This window comes from Scyliorhinus canicula, chromosome 3 (assembly GCF_902713615.1).
Source record: "Scyliorhinus canicula chromosome 3, sScyCan1.1, whole genome shotgun sequence".
In the NCBI taxonomy this organism is placed as follows: Eukaryota; Metazoa; Chordata; class Chondrichthyes; order Carcharhiniformes; family Scyliorhinidae; genus Scyliorhinus; species Scyliorhinus canicula.
The window spans coordinates 91,810,915-91,834,884 of record NC_052148.1 but is presented as its reverse complement, the minus strand read 5'-3'; the positions used below and the strand labels follow the sequence as shown (position 1 = coordinate 91,834,884).

The window sequence follows — 23,970 nt, the reverse complement described above, 5'->3', positions numbered from 1 at the left end:
CAGCCAGCTCAGTGAAAGTACTATTGAGCCACTCTTGGTGATGGACATTGAAATCCCCCACCCAGAGTACATATTTTTTTAAAAATAAATTTAGAGTACCCAATTTTTTTTCCAATCAAGAGCAATTTAGCCTGGCCTGCACAACTTTGGGTTGTGGGGGTAAGATCCACAAACATGGGGAGAATGTGCAAACTCAACACAGACAGTGACCCGGGGCCAGGATCAAACCCAGGTCCTCAGCACCGTGAGACAGCAGTGCTAACCACTGCACCACCGTGCCACCCTCCCCCTCCCGAGTATATTCTGCATCCTTGCCACCCTCAGCGCTTCCTCCATGTTCAATGTGGAAGAGTATTGATTCATCAGCTGATGGTGAACGGTACGTGGTAATCAGCAGGAGGTTTCCTTGCCCATGTTTAACTTGAGGCCATGGAGAGACTGCATGGAGTCCAGAGCCAATGTTGAGGACTCCCAGGCAACCGCCTCCTGACTGTATACCACTGTGCCACCATCTCTGCTGGATCTGTCTTGTCGGTGAAACAGGACATACCCAAGAACGGTGATTGTGGTGTCTGGGGCATTATCTGTAAGGTATGAATCTGAGAGCATAATTATGTCAAGCTGTTGCTTGACTAGTCTGTGAGACAGTTCTCACAACTTTGGTACAAGCACCCAGATGTTCGCCAGGAGGACTTTGCAGGGTCAACAGGGATGGATTTGCCATTGTCGTTTGGGTCAATGCCCCAGACACCACAATCACCGTACCTGGGTATGTCATGTTTCACCGACAAGACAGATCCAGCAGAGATGGTGGCACAGTGGTATACAGTCAAGAGGCGGTTGCCCTGGGAGTCCTCAACACTGACTCTGGACTCCATGCAGTCTCATGGCCTCAAGTTAAACAAGGGTCAATGTCAGGTGATTCGGCCGGTTTCATTCCTTTTTTGTGTTTTTGTCGCGGTTGAATGCTAGGTCATTTCAGAGGGCATTTAAGAGTCAAACACATTGCAGTGGATCTGTAGTCACATGTAGGCCAGACCAGGTAAGAATAGCAGATTTCCTCCCCTGAAGGACATTAGTGAACCAGATGCGTTTTTACAATAATCGACAATGGTTTTCATGGACATCATTAGACTTTTAATTCCAGATATTTTATGGAGTTTACATTCCACCACCTGCCATGGCGGGATTCAAACCTGGGTCCCCCCTCTGGATTAGTAGTCTAGCAACAATACCATGATGCCACCGCCTTCCCATCAAAGAATAAAACCTAAAGGGCCTACCTTTTATTCTGAGATTGTGCCCCCTGGTTCTAGAAACATTCTTCCTGCTTCCACAACGTCGAGCCCTGTCTGAATTTTGTATGCTTCAAGAGATCACTTCTCATTCTTTTAAACTTAGAGAAGAGTCCCAGTCTCCTCAATCTATCCTCATAGGACAATCCCACCGTCCCAAGGATCAGTCTGGTGAACTTCCATAGCACTCCCTCCATGCCAACTATATCCTTCCTTAGATAAGGGATCGAATGTGTATAGGATTGGCCAAGTGCGGGCTCACTAAGACACCTTTACTCTTGTACTCGAATCCTCCTGCAATGAAGGCCAACATACTATTTATCTTCCGAATTGCTTGCTGCACCTGCATGTTAGCTTTCAGTGACTCATGAATAACGACTCTTTGGTCGCTTTGGACACTAACACTTGCCAATCTCTCACTATTTACAAATTCTGTTTGCCTACCCAATAGGAAAACTTCACATTTTTCCATATTATATCCCGTATCCTTACCCACTCTTGTGGAGCCTCCTCCTCCAACGAAACCCTTGAAACCTCTTTGTATCCTCCTCTCAATTCACAGTCCCACTTAGATTTATGTCATCGGCAAACTTGGAAACATTAGGTTTGTTCTCTGCATCCAAACCAATGTGAATAGCTAGCTGGGACCCAAGTACAGATCCTATTGGTACCCTATTCGTCATGGCCTACCAACCTGAGAATAGAACATAGAACAGCACAGCACAGAATTACCCATTTATTCCTACTCTCTACTTTCTGCCTGTTAACTAATTCTCAATATTTAGGATATTTTACATCCACCTGGGAAGGCAGATGGAGCCTCAACGTCTCATTGGAAAGACTCCCTCAGTACTGCCGTTGATTTTCAGCTTTGATTTTTGTACTCAAGCCCTGGACTGGGTCTTGAACCCGGAACCTTGTGGCACAGAGGCTAGAGTGCTAACAACTGAGCCACAGCTAACACTACATAGAAAACAATGAAAATAGGGTAAAGGAAGAAAAGGGGTGAGAACAGGTAAATGTTTCACATATTTGACTCATATTGGTTTTAGCAATAAAGTTATTTTGATGAATAGGTGTATTTATTACTATATTTAATATTATTACTATATTTAATATTATTTCCAGCATCGGTGTATGAACGGAAAAGAAATAAATCTGGTCCTGGATATCCTGAGCTGCCTGAAGTCTAACAATGAAATCCGTAAAGGCTTTCATAAACTTAATGTATAATCTATGCGATGCCCTCGAATTGTTTTTGTAGATGAATAAGGAGAGTTTGTTGATTGCTTTCAGTAACGTAGATTTTTGTCTCAATATTGAATCCCAGCTGCTCTGAGAACTGACCTTAAAGTTTGACAGTAATTCTTTTTGTACCTTTTCTCAAAGTATATAGCATACAGCTTTTAAACAAACACAGCCTCTGGGCACCAAAATGGTAGCAATTTAAAACCCTTACCAATTTCTCATCAACTGTGATGAGTTGCGTGTCTTGGGTTCGAGTCTGCGCTAGTCGCCATGTGGAAGTGCTCAATGACCTGCAGTGCAAAACAAAAAAAAGTAGAAAATGTTTCATACAACTACATGGCAGAGACAGATGAACCTTGCATAAACAGGTTACTTATTAATATTAATCTTTAAAAGAAGGTTTCAGACAGAAAATATAGCAGTGCTGAAATCCTATTTCTCCCCAGTTAATTCTGTCTGTTTAATTCCTGTCAAAGTCCCATTCAGCAGTTCACAACAGGCTGCACTTTACATCAGCCTGCAGGCTTTCGATCAGAGACTGCCAATAGCAATGACTGTACTGAAGTGTGCGAATGCAGCTGGCTTGTCACGAATAGACACCAAGTTCCAAGAAATTTTTACTGCTAGCTTTTGTTAAGTACCCAACATAGCTCAATGATTATCCATGTTTAAAGCGATTCAAAAAATATATTTTTAAGATGTATCCCCACACAATATTTCAAAAAACTACAATTTACGAGCAAATTAATTCCAAAGAATTCAATGATTTTTTGTATTTTACTTCATTCTCAAATCTGTCATTCTTGGCATACTATTTTAAAATTGAGATTCTGACATTCTTATATTCAACTTTCCAGTTTAACAATGATTCTTAAGCCTGTATTAGATAGCTGACTGACCAAATGACAAGAACTTGGGTTGATATTAATCTTCGAAACAATACCTTTCCAGATAAAATGTTTGTTACTGTATTTTTCATTTAACAAGCAACCCATCTATACAAATGCAGCATAAAATGCAATCATATAGTTGCATGCCATTAAATATGAGTTTACTGCTCAGGATTAGACACAGTATGAAATTCTGGTAAACAAGTACCTCAGCTGGAGTCTACAACTTTTAAATGTGATGCCAACTGATATATGACCCAATACTTGCAGAGGGGGATCCTATAGCCAGGATATGCATTGACTCTGGGGACAAGGAAATCCTGTCAAATCTAATTGCAGAACCTCTATTACAATTTTTTATTTTGTTTCCCGCATGGTAGACAGCCAAATTGACAGGCAGTCTGGCTGCAGGCAGAAAAACCAGTGACACAAAACCACAGATGGGGAACCTTGTGAACAGTCCCTGATAATCAGGAGGGGGGAGAAAAGTTGGAAATTGGGGCTGGGGATCAGGAGTTTGGAGAAGATGGATGCAATTATGGGAGGGAGAAAAGCTTCTGGGGATTGTGGTCAAGGAGAAAGTTGCCAGCAAATGTGGCTTCTGTGCTTCAGAAGCTACATGTGAAGAGCATTCTGCGATCACAGCAGGAGAAAGAAATGGGCAGACGGGAGACTGAAGGAATCTTTAAGGTACCAGAGAGAGCACCCCTGCTTTTTTTGGGCCACAAGAAATGCTGTAAAAGATTGCTGCCCTTCTTGAACTGGCATATCTGACCTTCCTTTCATTGCCAGGTTCCCCAAACCCTGAAAAACCCAGGCAGCACCCAAGTCAGGCTCCCAATTACACGATGGGAGCCTGATTTACTAAGTTAGTAAAGTGTCCTTCCTCACTCTCCAAGGCAGGGACCTCGCATATTTCAAAATCTGCTGGGAATATAACCCTGATTTTCCCCCCACCAACTGTCATGTGTGGAGAGGGGCATGAGGATTAATATCGAGACCTATATGTCCAATATCAGCATCCGTGAACAGGGTTTAGGAATAAAGTCAACAGCATAGAAATTATTTCAAACCAGCACAGGCAGTGACAAAAATATTGAAGTCAATAGAGTTGCCAGCTGAATAACAATGGCAGAAACAAAATGAAGAAGTGTGGTGTATTAAATACAATCTCCTCTCTTAACTAAATGAATGAACCAAGGAGCCAGGAAATACAATGGGTGGTACACTAGATACCATCTGGACAGAAGTACACGGAAGGACACCATAGGTCTGATATTCCCCAAGGAGAATATTTATACCTTGGATTACAGGGAAAAAAAGATTATTGGAACAAGAAACCAACAAAAACACTGTGGCGACTAGGGGCTTTTCACAGTAACTTCATTTGAAGCCTACTTGTGACAATAAGCAATTTTCATTTCATATAAAGTTTTATTGGGGATCAGGAATTACTATGGATAATTTATGAAACTGTAATCCAATGCCAGGGGAAGGGGGAAAAATTTAAGAGGATAGCTAGATCTATAGGAAGGACGTGGAAGCTTTGGAACGGGTGCAGAGGAGATTTACCAGGATGTTGCCTGGTATGGAGGGAAAATCTTATGAGGAAAGGCTGATGGACTTGAGGTTGTTTTCGTTAGAGAGAAGAAGGTTAAGAGGTGACTTAATAGAGGCATACAAAATGATCAGAGGGTTAGATAGGGTGGACAGTGAGAGCCTTCTCCCGCGGATGGAGGTGGCTAGCACGAGGGGACATAGCCTTAAATTGAGGGGTAATAGATATAGGACAGATGTCAGAGGTAGGTTTTTTACGCAAAGAGTGGTGAGGCCGTGGAATGCCCTACCTGCAACAGTAGTGAACTCGCCAACATTGAGGGCATTTAAAAGTTTATTGGATAAGCATATGGATGATAATGGCATAGTGTAGGTTAGATGGCCTTTAGTTTTTGACTTCCCATGTCGGTGCAACATCGTGGGCCGAAGGGCCTGTACTGCGCTGTATCGTTCTATGTTCTATATTGTCACTGCATAAGACACTAGAATCTGATCTTAGTGCACTGTATGCAGTTCTGGTTAACCAATCCGAATTTTGAGATTACGGAGATAAACTACAATAGGTGTTACAAGGAATGTCCAAAAGAACTAAAGCAAATGTCTACAGCTGCTGGAAATTTGAAATAACAAAAGTACTGGGGAAGCTAGAAATTTGAAACAGTATCAGAAAATGCTGGCTCTGGGAACATCTGTGGAGAAAGAAAATAATTAACATTTCAGGTCTGTGGCCTTTCATCAACACTGGGAAAGGTTTGAAATGTAATAGGTTTTAAACAGATAAAAGGGATGGCAATGAGGAAAAAGAACAAAGGGAAGTTCTGTTGGGTGGAAGACAGGAGAGAAAAATGACAATGGGGTTGTTATAGTAAAGCCAAGGTATGCGGCCAGAGGAGATGCTATGGGAGTTTTACAAGAATTGGGATGTTTCCTTTCCAAAATAAATAAATAAGTTGTTTTTTTTTAAACTTACTGAGATGGGTGGATTTTAGTATTCAAGATTATGAAGGAATCAATCAGGCTGATCCAGGAAATGATTTAGTATGGAAGGCAGTTAATCTCTTTTCTAAATCTAAAATTTCCTAAATCGTGGATGTCACTGGCTAGGTCAGCATTTGTTGTGCATCCCTAATTGCCGATAAGGTGGTGGTAGTGAGCTGTGGTCTAGGGACACCCAGTATTGTTAGCGAGGGATTTTAACTCAGTGGCAGTGAAGGAGCGGCAATATATTTCCAAGTCAGGATGGTGAGTGACCTGGAGGGGAGCTACCAGGTATGGCGTTTCCATTTGTCTGCTGCCCTTGTCTATCTCGGTGGTAGCGGTCATGGAATTGGAAGGTACTGCCTAAGGAGCTTAGTGACTGCAGTGCATCTTGTAGGTGGTATCCACTGCTGCCACTCTTTGTTAGTGGTGGAGAGAGTGAATGTTTGTGCAAAGGGTGTGAATCAGGCTGCTTTGTTGGATTTTTAAAAAAATCTTTCATGGGATGTGGGACAGCATTTATTACCCATCTTTTGATGATGGGGCAATTAAGAGTCAACCACATTGCTGAGGATCTGGAGTCACATGGAGCCCAGACCAGGTACGGGTTGTAGATTTACTTCTAGTAAGGACATTGGTGAACCAAATGAGTTTTTGAGACTCGGCAATGGTTTCACGATCATATACTTTTCTTTTTTTAAATATTTTTATTCAACACACCATTTTACAATATACATAACACTCATTCAACTTTATACAATTTTCAGAACAAACAAACCTACCATGTGCCCAGTTTTATTTTTTTGCAATCATTAGACTTAATTCCAGATTTTTAAAAAATGTAATTTATTCGAACCCAGATTGCCAGAGCATTACCCTGGGTCTCTGGATTACTATTCCAGCAACAATATCACAATGTCACTGCCTCCCCAGAATTTTGGGTGGTGTCAAGCTTCTTGTGTGTTGCTAGAGCTGCACTCATCCAGGAAATGGGAGAGCATTCCATCACACTCCTCATTTGTGCCTTCTCGATGCTGGATAGGCTTTGGGGAGTCAGTAGATGAGTTAGGGCAGCACGGTAGCATTGTGAATAGCACAATTGCTTCACAGCTCCAGGGTCCCAGGTTCGATTCTGGCTTGGGTACCTGCCTGTGCGGAGTCTGCACATCCTCCCCGTGTGTGCGTGGGTTTCCTCCGGGTGCTCCGGTTTCCTCCCACAGTCCAAAGATGTGCAGGTTAGGTGGATTGGCCATGATAAATTGCCCTTAGTGTCCAAAATTGCCCTTAGTGTTGGGTGGGGTTACTGGGTTATGGGGATAGGGTGGAGGTGTTGACCTTGGGTAGGGTGCTTTTTCCAAGAGCCGGTGCAGACTCGACGGGTCGAATGGCCTCCTTCTGCACTGTAAATTCTATGATTACTTGCCGCAGGACTCCCAGCCTCGAACCTAATCTAACATGGCTAGTTTCTGGGCAATGGTAGTCCCCAGGATGTTGATGGTGATTTCAGTAATGGTAATGCCATTGCTGGTTAGATTCTCTCTTGTTGGAGCTAGTCATTGCCTAGCACTTTTGTGGAGTAAATTAAAATGTAGGAAGTTAGGAGTAAGAAGTGTATGTTTTTTCAGGCCTTGGAGTGAAAAGTAAAAATGAGTTTAAGCAATTGTTTGATTATTTCTGGAGAGAAGGGGTGGGAAAGAAGGAAGGTATTGCAATGTTTACCAAACCACTACAGATTTATTGACATACTGCCCTTTATATTATCTTCAATCTGCTGTCATAGCAAGGCACACAAAATATTAAAATGGCTAAATAAATATTCATCTTCATTTTAAAGGGGACTGGAATACAAAGGGGTGAAAGTTGTGCTACAGGGATATAGAGATCATCAGATCAACCACATCTGGAGTACTGGCTCAATTCTGGGATATAACAACCTTGAAGGATGGGGCACTGCAGATTCACCAGAATGACACGGGCAAAAGGAGTTAAATTGTGACAACATATATGGACTAGGTCTGTATTTCCTTGAGTTTTGAAGAGTAAGAGATTATTTCATTGAAGTGTTTAAGGTGATAAAAATCATTTCTCCTTTGGTGGGAAGCCCAGAATAAGAGAGCATCACCTTAAAATCAGAGCTAGGTTGTTTAGAAGTGTTTTCAGGAAGAATTCACATTAAAAGTAGTGCTCATTTGGAGCTCTCTCCCTGAAAAAAAAGCTTTTGAAGCTAGGTCAATTGAAAAACTCAGCATTAAGGTTGATAAGATTTTCATTGGGTAACAGTATTAATGGACATGGAACCAAGTGAGGTCTGAATGTATGACAAAGTTTAAATGGTCTTCTGTTCTTTGGCAATTTGTGTAACCAATATCTTGCATGACATTAAAAAAAGCTTGCTTTAATAATTTTACATTAGGTTCTTGCTCAATTTTGTTTTTAAAACGCACACAATCAAGAAATCTTCAAATTACTTGAATTAGAAAGTTGCTTTATTGATAGTTATGCAGATGAAGGCTTCCTTCAGGTTAAAGACTAAGGAAGCTTATAAAACATAGCTTTTCATTTCCATGGATTATAACTCTGTAGCACACTTGAGACAAAACGGATGCAGACTTTGCAGAGGATCGAATTCTGTGCTGAGAATTTTAAAAATCCAGTTTTGCAGATAAATCCAACCAGTGCTTTGATAAAAGTATGAGGTTACAACGAGCAGAAGCTTTGTAGGTGTCATCTAATGTTACACCCTTGATATTGCTAAAGATGCAGTCACTGCTCTAACAGAATGACCTCTGATATTCCCAGAATGTTGTCTCCATGCCAAATTAATAAAACAATGCAAAATGCACTCCACTAACCAGTCTGCAATTCACTGTTTGAAATAGGTTTACCAAAGTTCAAGGATGAGACAAACAGCTGTCTAGACTTGCGAAAAGGCTTTGTTCTGTCTACAGTGCAACAAAGAGTGCATTTAGCACCCATGTACTGAAAGCGCCATTCAATCTGTGACATATGAAGAGGTGAACAAAGAAACTGCAATTTTTTTTTTGCAAAGTATCAGACAACCTTGGGGAGAAATGTAGTACTAAGCTTTAGAATGGCCCTGTTTTCACATCAGACAAGATGGGGTGGGTGCACAACTGTGAACTGAAGCTCATTCTGCCCAAAACTAAACCAAAAAAAAAGCTATATTTGAAGAGAAATTGAAAATCACAGGAGCAAAGCGGTTTAATTTCTATAAAACAATGATTCAATTTCCATACTTTTTTCTGTGAATAATTTGTCATAGGAACATGAAAGGCTGTTGTAACTGTAATATAACCCAAAAACTTTATGATATCTCAAGTTGACGATGCATAAATACCATGTGAGAAAATAATTTGAGCACCACAGTGCATTTCCTCCACTTGGTATTACAGGGTGTATTTGTAAATTTCCTAGGAGAGCCTTCTGGAGATCGTAGCAACCCTGTAGACTGTAAGCTTTTCCCCTGTGTCTGTCTCACACAATAGGAAGGTTGCTAAAGACATGACTCAAAGGTCTGCAGCGGATTTGGTTCCCAAGCTGTGGAAAATCTCGAGCGAAACAGATCAAATCAGTGGCCTAATGCTAAAGCACTCTATGTTGGAGAAGCACAACTGATGACACCATGCTGGCCCCACAGTTTGGAATTTTGGAAAAACTTGGGTAAGACAGAAAATAGACACAGAGGAATATACCCAATACTGAAAATGGCAAGTTATTTAGAGTCCATGCTGCAATACTGATTTATGGATCAGAAGTTTACGGCCCTGCAGTTTTTGAAATAGGTCAAATGAACCACTCTAATATTCTCCATTTCTTGAATTTAAAGCTAGGCATGTTTGAAAAAAATTACTAGTTAACATGAAAAAAGTGAATATAGCCAAACTCACCAACTGTTGGGCTTCAGGGAATTTACAATGCAGAAGGAGGCCGTTCGGCCCATTGAGTCTGCACCGGCTCTTGGAAAGAGCACCCCACTTAAAGCTCACGCCTCCACCCTATCCCCATAACCCAGTAACCCCAGCTAACCATTTTTGGACACCAAGGGCAATTTTTCATGGCCAATCCACCTAACCTGCACATCTTTGGACTGTGGGAGGAAACGGAAGCACCCGGAGGAAACCAATGCAGACACAGGGAGAACATGCAGACTCCGCACAGACAGTGACCCAAGCCAGGAATCAAACCTGGGACCCTGGAGCAGAGAAGCAAATGTGTTAACCACTGTGCTGCCCTGGGCTTAGTGTATGGCTCTAAAACAAATGGCCAATCTGAGGTGCATCATTAGAAAATGGTTAAGTCACAACACAGTTAGTTATATATGGTCCGTAATGCAGCAGTAATTGGAGTTTAAAGACCGACAGACCTCATAAAATCAACATTTTAAAATTTACTGCTGGGTCACTTTCTGAGTTGTTAACTAGAATTTGGAAAAAAAAAAGGTGGATTTCAGTCTTCCTGCCCAGTAATAGGAGGCCTTATCAAAATGAAAACTAGAAAGGGCTTTAGTTGAAAATTCTGACGTTCTGGCCATAGACCTGAAACATTGGGCGGAATTTTATCAACTTAATCCCTGTCGTACAATGGGATTATTTCCATGTCAGGATGCTAGTGGTAAAGGAGTGGATTCACTGAGCCACAGAATTAGCATCCTCCCTCTGGGCTACCCAATTAATTAGGGAGGACAATATAACATGCCTACTCTGTCAAAAGAAGGATTTCTAATTAAAGAGATAAAACATAGGTTACAAGGGCCCTTGGGTTTTTACAGTTGCAACAAGAGAGGAGAGGAGGCTGCTCCCTGCGTATCCACTGTGAGAGAGGCTACAGTGAGGAGCTGAAGTAAAGTGAGAGCTCACAGGACCGCAGCGAGAGGACAACCTTTCAACTTGGGGACAGTGCACCAAAAGAATCCATAAACTTTGGTGAGTGGCAAAATACTTTCAGCTACCAAGCCCACACTCCCAACCTTCGCCTTCACAGCACCTCTCAGGACAACACATCTTACAGCTGCACTCATTCCTCTTCCTGCAGGCAGTTCACATCTCCATCAGAGTTATCAACACGTGTTCCTATTGCTTTCTTGCATCCTTGCTCCACAATAACTCTCCAGAAAGATGGTCGCCCCCTCTCTACACAAGCCATTACAAATACACATATCGTCTACTCTCTCTCCTTGGAACACAGCTTGCGGAAAGGCAAAGACCTGGAGGTTGCCTGCAAGGAAGTGCAGTTGAAGGTGTGTGAATGTTAGACAAGCGCCTACCACAAAGTTGGCAATCACCATTCAAGCAGATGTAGCACTCGCTAAGAAGTGCTTTGGATGGCAGACTCTCTCCTGGCCATGGCTGGAGTTCTTCAGACTCACATCCTCAGAGATCTCTTCCAGAGGACAAAGTGGAGGGCAGCAGAAAGAGTTTGTCCTAGGTCTAGCTGGATGAAAGATGTCACAGAGTGTTTTCAGATGAGTTACAGTGGATGTCTGAGGCAACACGGTAGCACAGTGGGTAGCACTGTTACTTCACAGCTCCAAGGTCCCAGGTTCGATTCCCGGCTTGGGTCACTGGCTGTGTGGAGTCTGCATGTGCTCCCCATGTCTGCGTGGGTTTCCTCCGGGTGCTCCGGTTTCCTCCCACAAGTCCCAAAAGACGTGCTGTTCGGTAATTTGGACATTCTCAATTCTCCCTCTGTGTACCTGAAGAGGCGCCGGAGTGTGGCGACTGGGGGCTTTCCACAGTAACTTAATTTCAGTGTTAATGTAAGCCTACTTGTGACAATAAAGATTATGAGGATGGTGATGACAGATGAGTGACACATACCATGACAGCAGAAGTAGCTACAAGCAGCCACACCAATTATTGACCCAACAGAACCGAGAGGGTTCCCAGTTTGCTTTCTTAGAATCTTAGAATTTACAGTGCAGAAGGCCATTCGGCCCATCGGGTCTGCAAGGGCCCTTGGAAAGAGCACGCTACTTAAGCCCACTCCTCCACGCTATCCCCATAACCCAGTAACCCCACCTAACCTTTTGGAAACCAAGGGGCAGTTTAGCATGGCCAATCCACCTACCCTGCACATCTTTGGACTGTGAGAGGAAACCAGAGCACCCGGAGGAAACCCACGCACACACGGGGAGAAAGTGCAACTCCACAGATAGTCACCCAAGGCCAGAATTGAATTCAGGTCTCTGGAGCTGTGAGCAGCAGTGCTAACCACTGCGCACCCCTTTCAATTATGGCCCAGTGAAACCCAGAAGCTGGTAGATGTTAAAATCACGACCTGACCATAGTTTCAGGGATTTAATTCCCCATCTGTACCCAAATCCCCCTCCAAATGATTGTTCAAAGTCTGCCTGTTATATTTTAGGGTTTCAACTTAGCTCACTATTTGTAAAATAGATACATATTCAACACAAGGCTGGTAGTTGTTATTCAATTCTTACCCGCGGCCAAGATTTTCTTCACCTGCTTCAGAGAATGCACTTATTGTCTAATAGAAGGTAATTTGTTCACATAATTTGGAAGCGGGTGTCTTTTAATGAATCCAATGAGGATTTTTTTGTGGAAAATCACAACGCCTGATAACTGAGAATAAAGTGTCAAGGACTATAGGCAAAGAGATTACAGAATTCCTGTGTGTCATGAAATGCAAACGGTGAAACGCTTTTGGTCAAGCTTCTCTAAAACAAAAACAAGGAATCCTCAGTTCATAGAGTCTTTTGGCTTATGTGCTAATAGAAGAGGAGAATCCCGAAATAGAGAATGCTAGAAATACTCTGCAGGTCAAACAGTATTTGTGAAGAAGCATTTTAGGTTGGTGAACTTTCATGCTCTCTTCTATACTTCTGCCAGCTACTGGAAGCATTGAGCAAGATTCTGTCCTTTGGGTCAGGGCTCCAACATCAGGATCAAATGGGAGTCACAACCCTGCACTGTGTGGGAAACGGTCACCAAGCAGTTTTCCCAAAATGGAACTCACCAAAGCTCCTTAGGCAGCACTTTCCAAACCCATGACCACTACCATCTAGAAGGACAAGGGCAGCCAATACATGAGAACACCACCACCTGGAGGTTCCCCTCCAAGTCACTCAGCATGCTGATTTGGAAATATAATCGCCATTCCTTCGCTGTTGCTGGGTCAAAATCTGGGAACTCCCTCCCTGACATGCTTGTCTACACCACATCGACTGTAGTTGCAGTCAAGAAGGCAGCTCATCACCACCTTCCCAAGAGCAATTAGAGATGGGCAATAAATGCTGGCCTAGCCAGCGATACACACATTCCTTGATTAATTTTTTTAAATGAGAACATTTATTGGCCAACTCCTACCCAGGCAGTGGTCTCACCATCCAATTAAAGACAACAGGTGGACTCTTGAAGCTGGAAAGTACTGAAGAAGCTGCAGCTGGACTTCAGGTGAGAGAGAGGAGGGCGTCTCTATCGAAGCATCCTCTCCAACTTTAATTTTTTTTTAAATGATCTCGGTAGCCATCCCACCATTGTGAAGGGGAAACCCCTCTACATGGCAACTTGCAACCTTAATTGTTGCCAGGCTGGCATGGAGGGCCTGAAATTATCTGGAATGCTGGCACCCAGGTCTACCGCTGAGTGGCTCTCCCAGGCAGCTGATCTAGTTCTTGATACTTCAAGGGGACCTGCAGGCCCTGGGAAACATTTTATTCAGCTTCTGACAACAGACCTTTAACTATCTTGGGAGTGGAAACTGGTCTTGGGGTGGAATGGTGCTGTTAAACTGAAATGCTGGTTGGCAGTGCAGATTTTCACTCCTTTTGTATGCACTGCCATCAGGGTCAAAATCCTGCCCTTTAACTTTGTTTATAATTCCAAAGATGCTACCTGACTTGCTGCGTATTTCAAGCATTTTCTGTTTTTATTTCACATTTCTAGTATCTGCAGTATTTTACTTATTCAGCAGGATGCTTTGCTTGCTTTTTGGTGAGTGAGGGCTGCAGGCTGGGGTGGGAGTGGAGTGGAGAAAGGAAATCGTGGAGGTGGGGTAAAAAGACAAAATAACTCCTTTGGATTAGAAGTTATGGCTATCTCAGCACTGCAAAGTAAAATGTCTCCAGCAGAAACTGTATGCAACAATTCACCATTGGAATGAGGTAGATAGTTTGGGAATGAGACACAATATTTTTTTTTAAATTTAGAGTACGCAATTCATTTATTCCAAATAATAAGGGGCAATTTAGCGTGGCCAATCCACCTAACCTGCACATCTTTGGGTTGTGGAGGCAAAACCCACACAGACACGGGAGAATGTGCAAACTCCACACAAACAGTGACCAAGGGGCGGATCGAGCCTGGGACCTCGGAGCCATGAGGCAGCAATGCTAACCACTGCTGCCCTAGAATGAGACACAATATGGAGGTAAAAAGGAGAACATGTTGGGAACACTCAGCAGGTCAGGCAGCATCTGAGGGAAAAAATAAATTTTTCAGGTTGGTGACCTTCATCAGAACTGAAAAAGTCAGTGATGTAACAGGTTTTAAGCAAGTAGAGAGGCAGGGAAGGGAAGAGAGGACGAAAGCACAAAAGGGAAGATTTGTAAAAGTATTGAAAGTAGAAATGATTATATGAGGAAAGGGTTGGTGGTGCAAGGCAATGGGGACTGGTAATAAAGAGGTACCATTCAGTATTCATAGGTACGCAGAAAACATGAAGCTTAAACATCAACAATACTGGTCATATTTCTACCAAACTGGACCTTGTGGTGAGGTTATCAATCTTTCGCACATTCTATATCAGAACACAAGAGCAGAAGAAATAGCACCAGCAGAAGACCATATGGCCTGCCGAGCCTATTCCATCCGTTTAATAGTCATGGCTGATCTTGGGCTTCAACTCCATTTTCCTGCCTGCTCTCCATATCCCTTAATTTCCTGAGAGACCCAACAACTGTCTATCCCAGCCTTAAATGCACCCAACAAAGGGACATCTACAATCCTCTGCGGTACAGAATTCCAAAGATTCACAATTTAATCTCAGTTTGAAATGATTGACCCCTTATCTTGAAATTATAGCCCATGTTTTAAACTCACTGATCCAGCAGAAACAATGTGTTTACCCTATCAATTGAGCCCATTCAGAATTGTGTAGGTTTCAATGAGATCACCTCTCATTCTTCTCAGCTCCAGAGAATATACGCCCAATTTACTCAGCCTCCCATCATAGGAAAACACCCTAATCCCAGGGACCAATTTAGTAAACCTTTGCTGTACCGTCCCCAATGCAAGTATATCCTTTCTTAAATGTGGAGGCTAAAACTGCACACAGTATTCAATCTAAAGTCCTGTACCACTGTGGCATTCTTGTATTCCAATCCCTTTGCAATAAAGGCCAACATCCCACTTGTCTTCCTAATTGCCTGCTGCATCTCATACTAACTTTCTGCAATACTTTCGCAAGCACACCCAAGTCTCTTTCAACATCAACACTTAACAAGTTTCTCATTATGTAAAAAATATTCAGCTTTTATATTCTAACATTATACTCCATCTGCCACCTTGTTGCCCACTCATTCAATCAGTCTCTTTACAGCCTGTGTTCTCCACACAGCTTATCTTCGCATCCAGCTTGGTATCATCAGCAAATATATTATATTTGATATATTATTCTCTGTGCTTCATCTTTGTCATGAATCTAGATTGTAAACAGCTGAAGCCCCAGTACTAATCCATATGGTGTTCCACTATTCACTGCCTTAAAAAAGTCCACTTTATGCCCACATACTGCTTTCCATCCATTCACTGGAATTAACAGGAATCCCAGTACGGATTAGGACATTAACCTCAACCTTTTTATGAAAAATGGTGCCTTTTCTCTACTACAGGACAGCAATATTTAACCAGTACATATTTTTATTTGTTCCTGGGATGTGGAGATCATTGATTCATAAAATCAACAGTGCAGAAGGAGGCCATTCGGCCCATCGAGTCTACACCGGCCCTTACAAAGAGCACTCTACTGAAGCCCACGTATCTACCCTATCCCATAACCCAGTAACCCCCACTTAACATGTTTTGGACACTAAGGGCAATTTAGCATGGCCAATCCACCTAACCCGCACATCTTTGGACTGTGGGAGGAAACTGGAGCACCCGGAGGAAACCCACGCAGACACGGGTAGAACGTGCAGACTCCACACAGACAGTGACCTAGCCGGGAATCGAACCTGGGACCCTGGAGCCATGAAGCAACTGTGCTAACCACTATGCTACCGTGCAGTCGCCCTCTTTGCCATTTGGAAAGTGCTGCCAGTGCTACATATACAGCTAATCTCTAGCTGCCTTGCCTTTGAATTGCTGAAACCCAAGTCGTGAAGGGGCTCTCATAATTAAGTAGGAAATCCCAGGATATTGGCCCACCAATAAAGGAAGACTGATATGTCTGAATAATATGTAATTCGGTGTGAAATTTGACAGCGATGGTATTCCCACAGGAGGTTGTCATTCAGTTCACCATGCTTGTTCCTGCTCTTTGGCAGAGCTATCCATTAATCCCACTTCCCTGCTCTTTCCCCATAATTCTATGAATATTTCCCTTAAATTATCAAACCTTTTCACGAGTTGATATATCTCTATCAAATCTGCACTTAACCTTCTCTGCGTCAAGGAGGACTCCACCAGCTTCTATAATTTTCCTACGAAGTGAAATCTCTTATGCCTGGTAACATTCTAATAAATATGCACCCCTTCCAGGTTCCCCTGGCATCCTCCGTAAAATATGTTGCCCAGAATTAAGCACAATTCTCCAGCTAAGATTTCACCAACATTTTACAAAAGTTGCTTTTTATTCCTCTATTAATAAAATCAAGGATCCCATGTGCTTTTTAACAGCCTTCTCAACTTCTCCTGTCTCTTTCAAAGATTGGTATGCGTACACCCAGTTCTTTCTGTTGCTGCACCCCCTTTAAAATGCACCATCTAGTTAAAGACTGCTAAAATGCATCACTTCAAACTTCTCTGTATTTCAGTTGTCTATGTCCTCCTGAAGTCTGTTACTAGCATCCGCATAGTTCACTGTATTTTCTGCTTTTGATTTTCTGCAAACTCTGAAATTATGCTCTGCATACAGTTTTTGGAATGGGCCATTGTCTGATACTTGATGCAGAACACTTTTCATGGTGAATGGTCCACAGACAAGTGCTCAAACTGATAACCCACTGAACTGTATCGATCACAAAATGGGGAGCCATTTAGTCCATCCTCATTCATAACATCAAATTGTATTTTACATTATCTCAGGTTTTTTGCCTTCATTGCACAAACTGAAAGTTTAATCAACACATTGATCACCCTTTATGTGAGGAATTTCCTCATATTGAAATGAAATAAAATGAAATGAAAATCGCTTATTGTCACAAGTCGGCTTCAAATGAAGTTACTGTGAAAAGCCCCTAGTCGCCAAATTCCAGCGCTTGTTCGGGGAGGCTGGTACGGGAATCGAACCGTGCTGCTGGCCTGCCATGGTCTGCTTTAAAAGCCTGCGATTTAGCCATGTTGCTAAACCAGCCCCTTATTGGTCCCAAAATTACCTTTCACTTGTTGTAAATCCATAGTTTAATTTGAAGTAATACTTGATGTACCTGTAGAAATTGTGCCTTGATCAGTTTCAAATACTTCCTTTCTAGGCTGAAAGTCTCAATTTCACAACTCCGAGCACTAACATTGACTGGCCTTTCTTTGCATAGCTTCTGGAAACTCTATCTCGTCTTTTGGTGACCAGAAACGAATGCAGTATTAAAGTTGAGGCCTGGCTAGAGCATTGCAAAGTTTGCTCACTATCGCCTCTTGATTTGTAGCCTCCCATTTTACATACGTATTCCATTGACTTTGATTTTTTTTTTCATTTATTCATGGGATGGGGGCGCCGCTGACAGGGCCAGCATTTATTGCCCTTCTCTAATTGTCCCTGAACTGAGTGACTTGCTAAGAAGGCATTTTAAGAGTCAACCATATTGCTGTGGGTCTGGAATCACACGGTTAAGAACATAAGAACATAAGAACTAGGAGCACGAGTAGGCCATCTGGCCCCTCGAGCCTGCTCCGCCATTCAATGAGATCATGGCTGATCTTTTGTGGACTCAGCTCCACTTTCCGGCCCGAACACCATAACCCTTAATCCCTTTATTCTTCAAAAAACTATCTATCTTTACCTTAAAAACATGTAATGAAGGAGCCTCAACTGCTTCACTGGGCAAGGAATTCCATAGATTCACAACCCTTTGGGTGAAGAAGTTCCTCCTAAACTCAGTCCTAAATCTACTTCCCCTTATTTTGAGGCTATGTCCCCTAGTTCTGCTAAGGATGGCAGATCTCCTTCACTGAAAGGATATTAGTGAACCAGATGGATTTTTATGGTTTCATGGTCATCACTAGACTTTTAATTCCACATTTTTATTCAATTCAGATATCATCTGCCATGGTGGAATTTGAACTCGGATCCCAAAGGCATGACGCTCGGTTTCTGAATTGATAATAGCACTACGCCGTCACCTCCCCGTGAGCTGTGCAATGGTTGTATATGTTAGTGCTTAGTTCCATCAAGATTCCTCCATTATTTTCAACTCCAGCTATTTCGATGTCAATCATGGAGTGGGAGTGCCATTTCATCTTCCTCTCTAAGTTTCACAAAAACCTTTGAAAATCAAGGTTGCATCACATTATAGTCTCCCACAGTTCACTTGGGTTATCATTTCAGTAAAGTGGTCGAGGTTGCAGAGGCAGGATCATTCCTTTCTGAATCCATGTTGACTACTGTTTACTCGATAGTTAGTGTCCAGATGATCCTAAAGTTTATTCCTAACAAAACAATTCTGCTATTTTGCATGGAATGAAATACTGATAAGTCCAATTAAAACAGAAAATGTTGGAAAAACTCAGCAGATCTGGCAGCATCTGTGGAGAGAGAAACAGAGTTAATGTGTCAAGTCGAGTGTGACTTGTTCAGAATTGAAGGGAGGTAGGAATAGTATTATATAATATTTTATATTAATGGGTCTGTAGTTGGCTTCATCCATGTCATCGTTTGTAACTGGTCACCATATTATCCATTTCTAATCTACTGGTACCTTATCAGTAGCTACTGACTCCCTCATAGCATCTGTCAGTGTCTCTGTAATCTTCTCTAATCGCTCTGTGATATCGGATAAACACCATCTATTTCTGAGTAATTTATTTGTTTTCGAGTCTGTCTATAATTTCTATCCAATTTGTAACAAAGCCATTAATTTTATTTAGGAGATCCTTTGTTTGGAGAGAGTATGTTGCTTAGGTCTTCCCTTGTGAATACTTGGAGGAAGTAGTCATTCAGAATATTTACTGTTTCGTACTCATCCACAGTTTTCAGCCCCAAATCATTACCTTGGATGTCTGGAATGCTAGTCTTTGCTTTTACCTCATTCTTGTGTTGCGTATTCACCGTGGCACTTGCTTTTGAAGTGGCAAATTTCTCCAGAAATATAATAAATTCCAGGTTAAGTCCTCTATTTATTTCTGCAATCAAAATTTTCCACCAAGAGATAAGGAAAGGCCAAACTGCAAATTAACTGTAAAGACGCAACGTACTAATTCGCAGCAATCCATTACATTAGCTCAGATGAATAGCATGTAAATTTGGTATAAACTCGCTGGAACGTAATATTTTTAATTCAGCTGAATACTAAATTTATTAAATCAAGCACTAGGCTACTAATGGCAACCAATGCCTTAGAGCAGGAAAACGATGAGACAAGAACAAAGAATTGTGAAACTAATGATAGTCTATCATCCAGTTTTTCCCAGCCTAAGGCCCATTTTGGCTGATCAAACCAGTGGTCCAGAATTTAATTTAACAGTGCCTTCAGTACTTTCTCTGCTAACCACCCGTACAGACTTATCACTTATGGACTACAATAGCATGAAAGACAGCCATCAGGCATTAGAGGATTGTAAAAGACATAAATGAACAAATATATGGGGTGGGGGAAAGGGGAAAATCAGCAGTTGGGCAATGAGACGTGCCATAATATAAAAATAGCACCTGGGGAATTATACGGCCACGATTTTCAGCTGGCTGAATAAGTGTCTGGGGCTCTAGACCCAGGTAAAAGAACATTTTCCTTTCAGCCTTCAAAAGTCTCACTAGTTAGGTTCTCTCCATTTTTAAAATAACTAAATAATTTGAAGTCCCAAGAGTGATGCACTGAATTCTTAATCCTCAACTAAAGAAAAGTGAAGATTAGATTTCTGATCAAATATCAATTAGTTTGCGCCAGAGGAGGGGCTATTAAGGGAGCGGCGTAGCTTGCAGGCCAGGTTCGACCTACTGACCACTAGGAAGGCGGAAATGCAGTGGAGAAGGGCGCAGGGTGTGGCGTATGAGTACGGGGAAAAGGTGAGCAGGATGCTGGCACACCAGCTTCGTAAGCGAGATGCAGCCAGAGAGATTGGGGGAGTGAGAGAGAGGGGTGGGGACGTAGTGCAGAAGGGGCAAGAGGTGAATAGGGTCTTTAGGGACTTCTATAGGGAATTGTATAGGTCTGAACCGCCGAAGAGGAGAGGGGGAATGAAGAACTTTCTCGACAAATTGGGGTTCCCAAAGGTACAGGAGGAGCTGGTGGAAGGGTTGGGGGCGCCGATAGAGCTGCAGGAGCTAATTAAAGGGATAGGCCAGATGCAGGCGGGGAAGGCGCCGGGGCCGGATGGGTTCCCGGTGGAGTTTTACAGGAAATTTGTGGACTTGGTGGGTCCAGTGCTGGTGCGAGCCTTCAATGAGGCGCGCGAGGGGGGGGTACTGCCCCCAACAATGTCGCAGGCCCTGATCTCCTTGATTTTGTAGCGGGACAAGGACCCGGTCCAGTGCGGGTCCTACAGGCCCATCTCCCTCCTGAATGTTGACGCCAAGCTGTTAGCAAAGGTCCTGGCAACCAGGATAGAGGACTGTGTGCCAGGGGTAGTCCATGAAGACCAGACGGGGTTCGTGAAGGGACGCCAACTTAACACAAATGTCCGGAGATTGTTAAATGTGATTATGATGCCAGCAGTGGAAGGGGAGGCGGAGATAGTGGTAGCGCTGGACGCGGAGAAGGCATTTGACAGGGTGGAGTGGGAATACTTGTGGGAGACGTTGGAAAGGTTTGGGTTTGGGGAGAGATTTATCAAGTGGGTAAAACTGCTCTATTCAGCTCCGACGGCAAGTGTGGTAACAAACGGGAGGAGGTCAGAATATTTTGGGCTCCATCGAGGTACTAGGCAGGGATGTCCCCTATCTCCCTTACTCTTTGCATTAGCGATTGAGCCGTTGGCGATGGCACTGAGGGGTTCAGGGGGGTGGAGAGGACTGACAAGGGGAGGGGAGGAACATCGGGTCTCGCTCTATGCGGATGATTTGTTGTTGTATGTGGCAGACCCGGAGGGGGGAATGCCGGAGGTAATGGGGATACTAGCGGAGTTCGGGGACTTTTCGGGATATAAATTAAATCTGGGGAAAAGTGAGGTCTTTGTAATACACCCGGGAGACCAAGGGGAGGGAATTGGGAGGCTCCCCTTCAAAAGAGCAGTTAAAAGTTTTAGGTACTTGGGGGTGCAGGTGGCAAAGAACTGGGGGACCCTCCACAAGTTGAACTTTTCCAGACTGGTGGAACAGATGGAGGAGGAGTTTAAGAGGTGGGACATGGTGCCGCTGTCGCTGGCAGGGAGGGTGCAGTCAGTTAAAATGACGGTCCTCCCGAGGTTCTTGTTTTTGTTCCAGTGTCTGCCCATCTTCCTCCCCAGGGCCTTTTTCAAGAAGGTAACGAGTAGTATCATGGGGTATGTGTGGGCACATGGCACCCCGAGAGTTAGAAGGGTCTTTTTGGAGCGGAGTAGGGATAGTGGAGGGCTGGCGTTACCCAACCTTTCAGGATATTACTGGGCGGCAAATACATCGATGGTACGAAAGTGGATGATGGAAGGGGAGGGGGCAGCCTGGAAGCGCATGGAGAGGGCGTCCTGCGGCAACATAAGCTTAGGGGCACTGGTAACGGCACCATGGCCGCTCCCTCCCACGAGGTATACCACGAGCCCGGTGGTGGCGGCCACCCTCAAGATCTGGGGGCAGTGGAGGCGACACAGGGGGGAAGTGGGAGGTCTGATAGGGGCACCACTAAGAGGGAACCACAGATTTGCGCCGGGAAACACAGGAGGGGGATTCCAGAGCTGGCAGAGGGCGGGTATTAGACAACTGAGGGACCTGTTTATAGAGGGGAGGTTTGCGAGCCTGGGAGAGCTGGAGGAGAAATTTGGGCTCCCCCCGGGGAACACGTTCAGGTACCTCCAAGTGAAGGCATTTGCCAGACGACAGGTAGCGGGGTTCCCCGCGCTCCCCGACAGGGGGGTGAGTGATAGGGTGCTATCAGGGGTCTGGGTCGGGGAGGGGAAGATCTCGGACATCTATAAGATTATGCAGGAGGTGGAGGAGGTACCAGTAGAGGAGCTGAAAGATAAGTGGGAGTTAGAGCTGGGGGAACAGATAGAGGACGGGACATGGGCAGACGCCCTGGAGAGGGTCAACTCGTCGTCGTCATGTGCGCGACTAAGTCTCATTCAATTTAAGGTACTGCATAGAGCCCACATGACGGGGACAAGGATGAGTCGGTTTTTCGGGGGTGAAGACAGGTGTATTAGATGTTCGGGAAGCCCTGCGAATCATGCACATATGTTTTGGGCATGTCCGGCACTGGAGGAGTTCTGGAAGGGGGTGGCAGGGACGGTGTCGAGAGTGGTGGGGTCCAGGGTCAAGCCAGGATGGGGACTTGCGATCTTCGGGGTTGGGGTGGAACCGGGGGTACAGGAGGCGAGGGAGGCTGGAATATTAGCCTTTGCGTCCTTGGTGGCTCGGAGGAGGATCCTGATTCAGTGGAGGGACGAAAGGCCTCCGAGTGTTAACACCTGGTTAAACGACATGGCAAACTTCATCCAATTGGAAAGGATCAAATTCGCCCCGAGAGGGTCGGTGCAGGGGTTTTCCAGGCGATGGCAACCCTTCCTAGACCTCTTGGATCAGAGATAGAGACTGAGGCCGTGACAGCAGCAACCCGGGAGGGGAGGGGAGGGCGGGAGGGAGGGGGGAGGGACAAAGACGAAGGAAGTACGGTAGCGGTGGTGGCACGGGCAAGGCCTGCCCGAGGACGCTGCTAGAAATGATAAGTTGGTCTGACTGTCGGTTCGCCGGCGGGGGGGGGGGGGGGGGGGGGGGGGGGGGGGACACGCACGGGGGGGGGGGGGGGGACTTACTTTTTTTTTTCTTTTTCTTGTTAAGTAGGGGGGTTTGACTTTGTTTTGGTATAATTTAAATGTGAATGTAGGGGGGGTTAAAATGTTTGTATTTTGAAAAATTCAATAAAAATTATTTAAAAAAAAAAAAAAAATATCAATTAGTTTAACTCCAATACAAATGATCTTTAGAATAGTAAACAAGTTAAGAGTAAATAGTAATTAAAATCTGCTCTGCTCATTAGAGTCATAGATGTTTACAGCATGGAAACAGGCTCTTCAGCCCAGTTTCACCATGCTGCCCAGTTTCTATCACTAAGCTAGTCCCACTTGCCCGCATTTGGCCATATCCCTCTATACCCACCCTGCCCGTGTAACTGTCTAATTGCTTTTTAAAGGAAAAAAATTGTACCCGCCTCTACCACTGCCTCTGGCAGCTCATTCCAGATGCTCATTAACCTCTGTGAAAAAGTTCCCCCTCTAGTCTCTTTTGTATCTCTCCCCTTTCATCTTAAAACTAAGCCCTCTAGTTCTAGACCCCTCTACCTTTGGGAAAAGATGTTGACTATCTACTTTATCTATGTACCTCATTATTTTATAGACCTCTATAAGGTCATCCCTAAGCCTCCTACGCTCCACAAAAAAAGGTCCCAGTCTATCCAGCCTCTCCTTATATCTCAGCCCATCAAGTCCTGGTAGCAAACCTCGTAAATCTCTCCTGCACTCTTT

At 43.8% G+C, this 23,970-nt stretch overlaps 1 protein-coding gene across 1 annotated transcript in view; it reads right to left on the bottom strand.

The window, feature by feature from the left end:
* The window catches only part of ndufs4 (NADH:ubiquinone oxidoreductase subunit S4), a 207,856-nt gene that overhangs the window by 157,381 nt on the left and 26,505 nt on the right, over nucleotides 1–23,970 (bottom strand). The window contains exon 2 of the mRNA XM_038790890.1: nucleotides 2,755–2,833. Coding sequence (XP_038646818.1) covers nucleotides 2,755–2,833 — 79 coding nt within the window. The remainder of the gene's footprint in view (nucleotides 1–2,754; nucleotides 2,834–23,970) is intronic.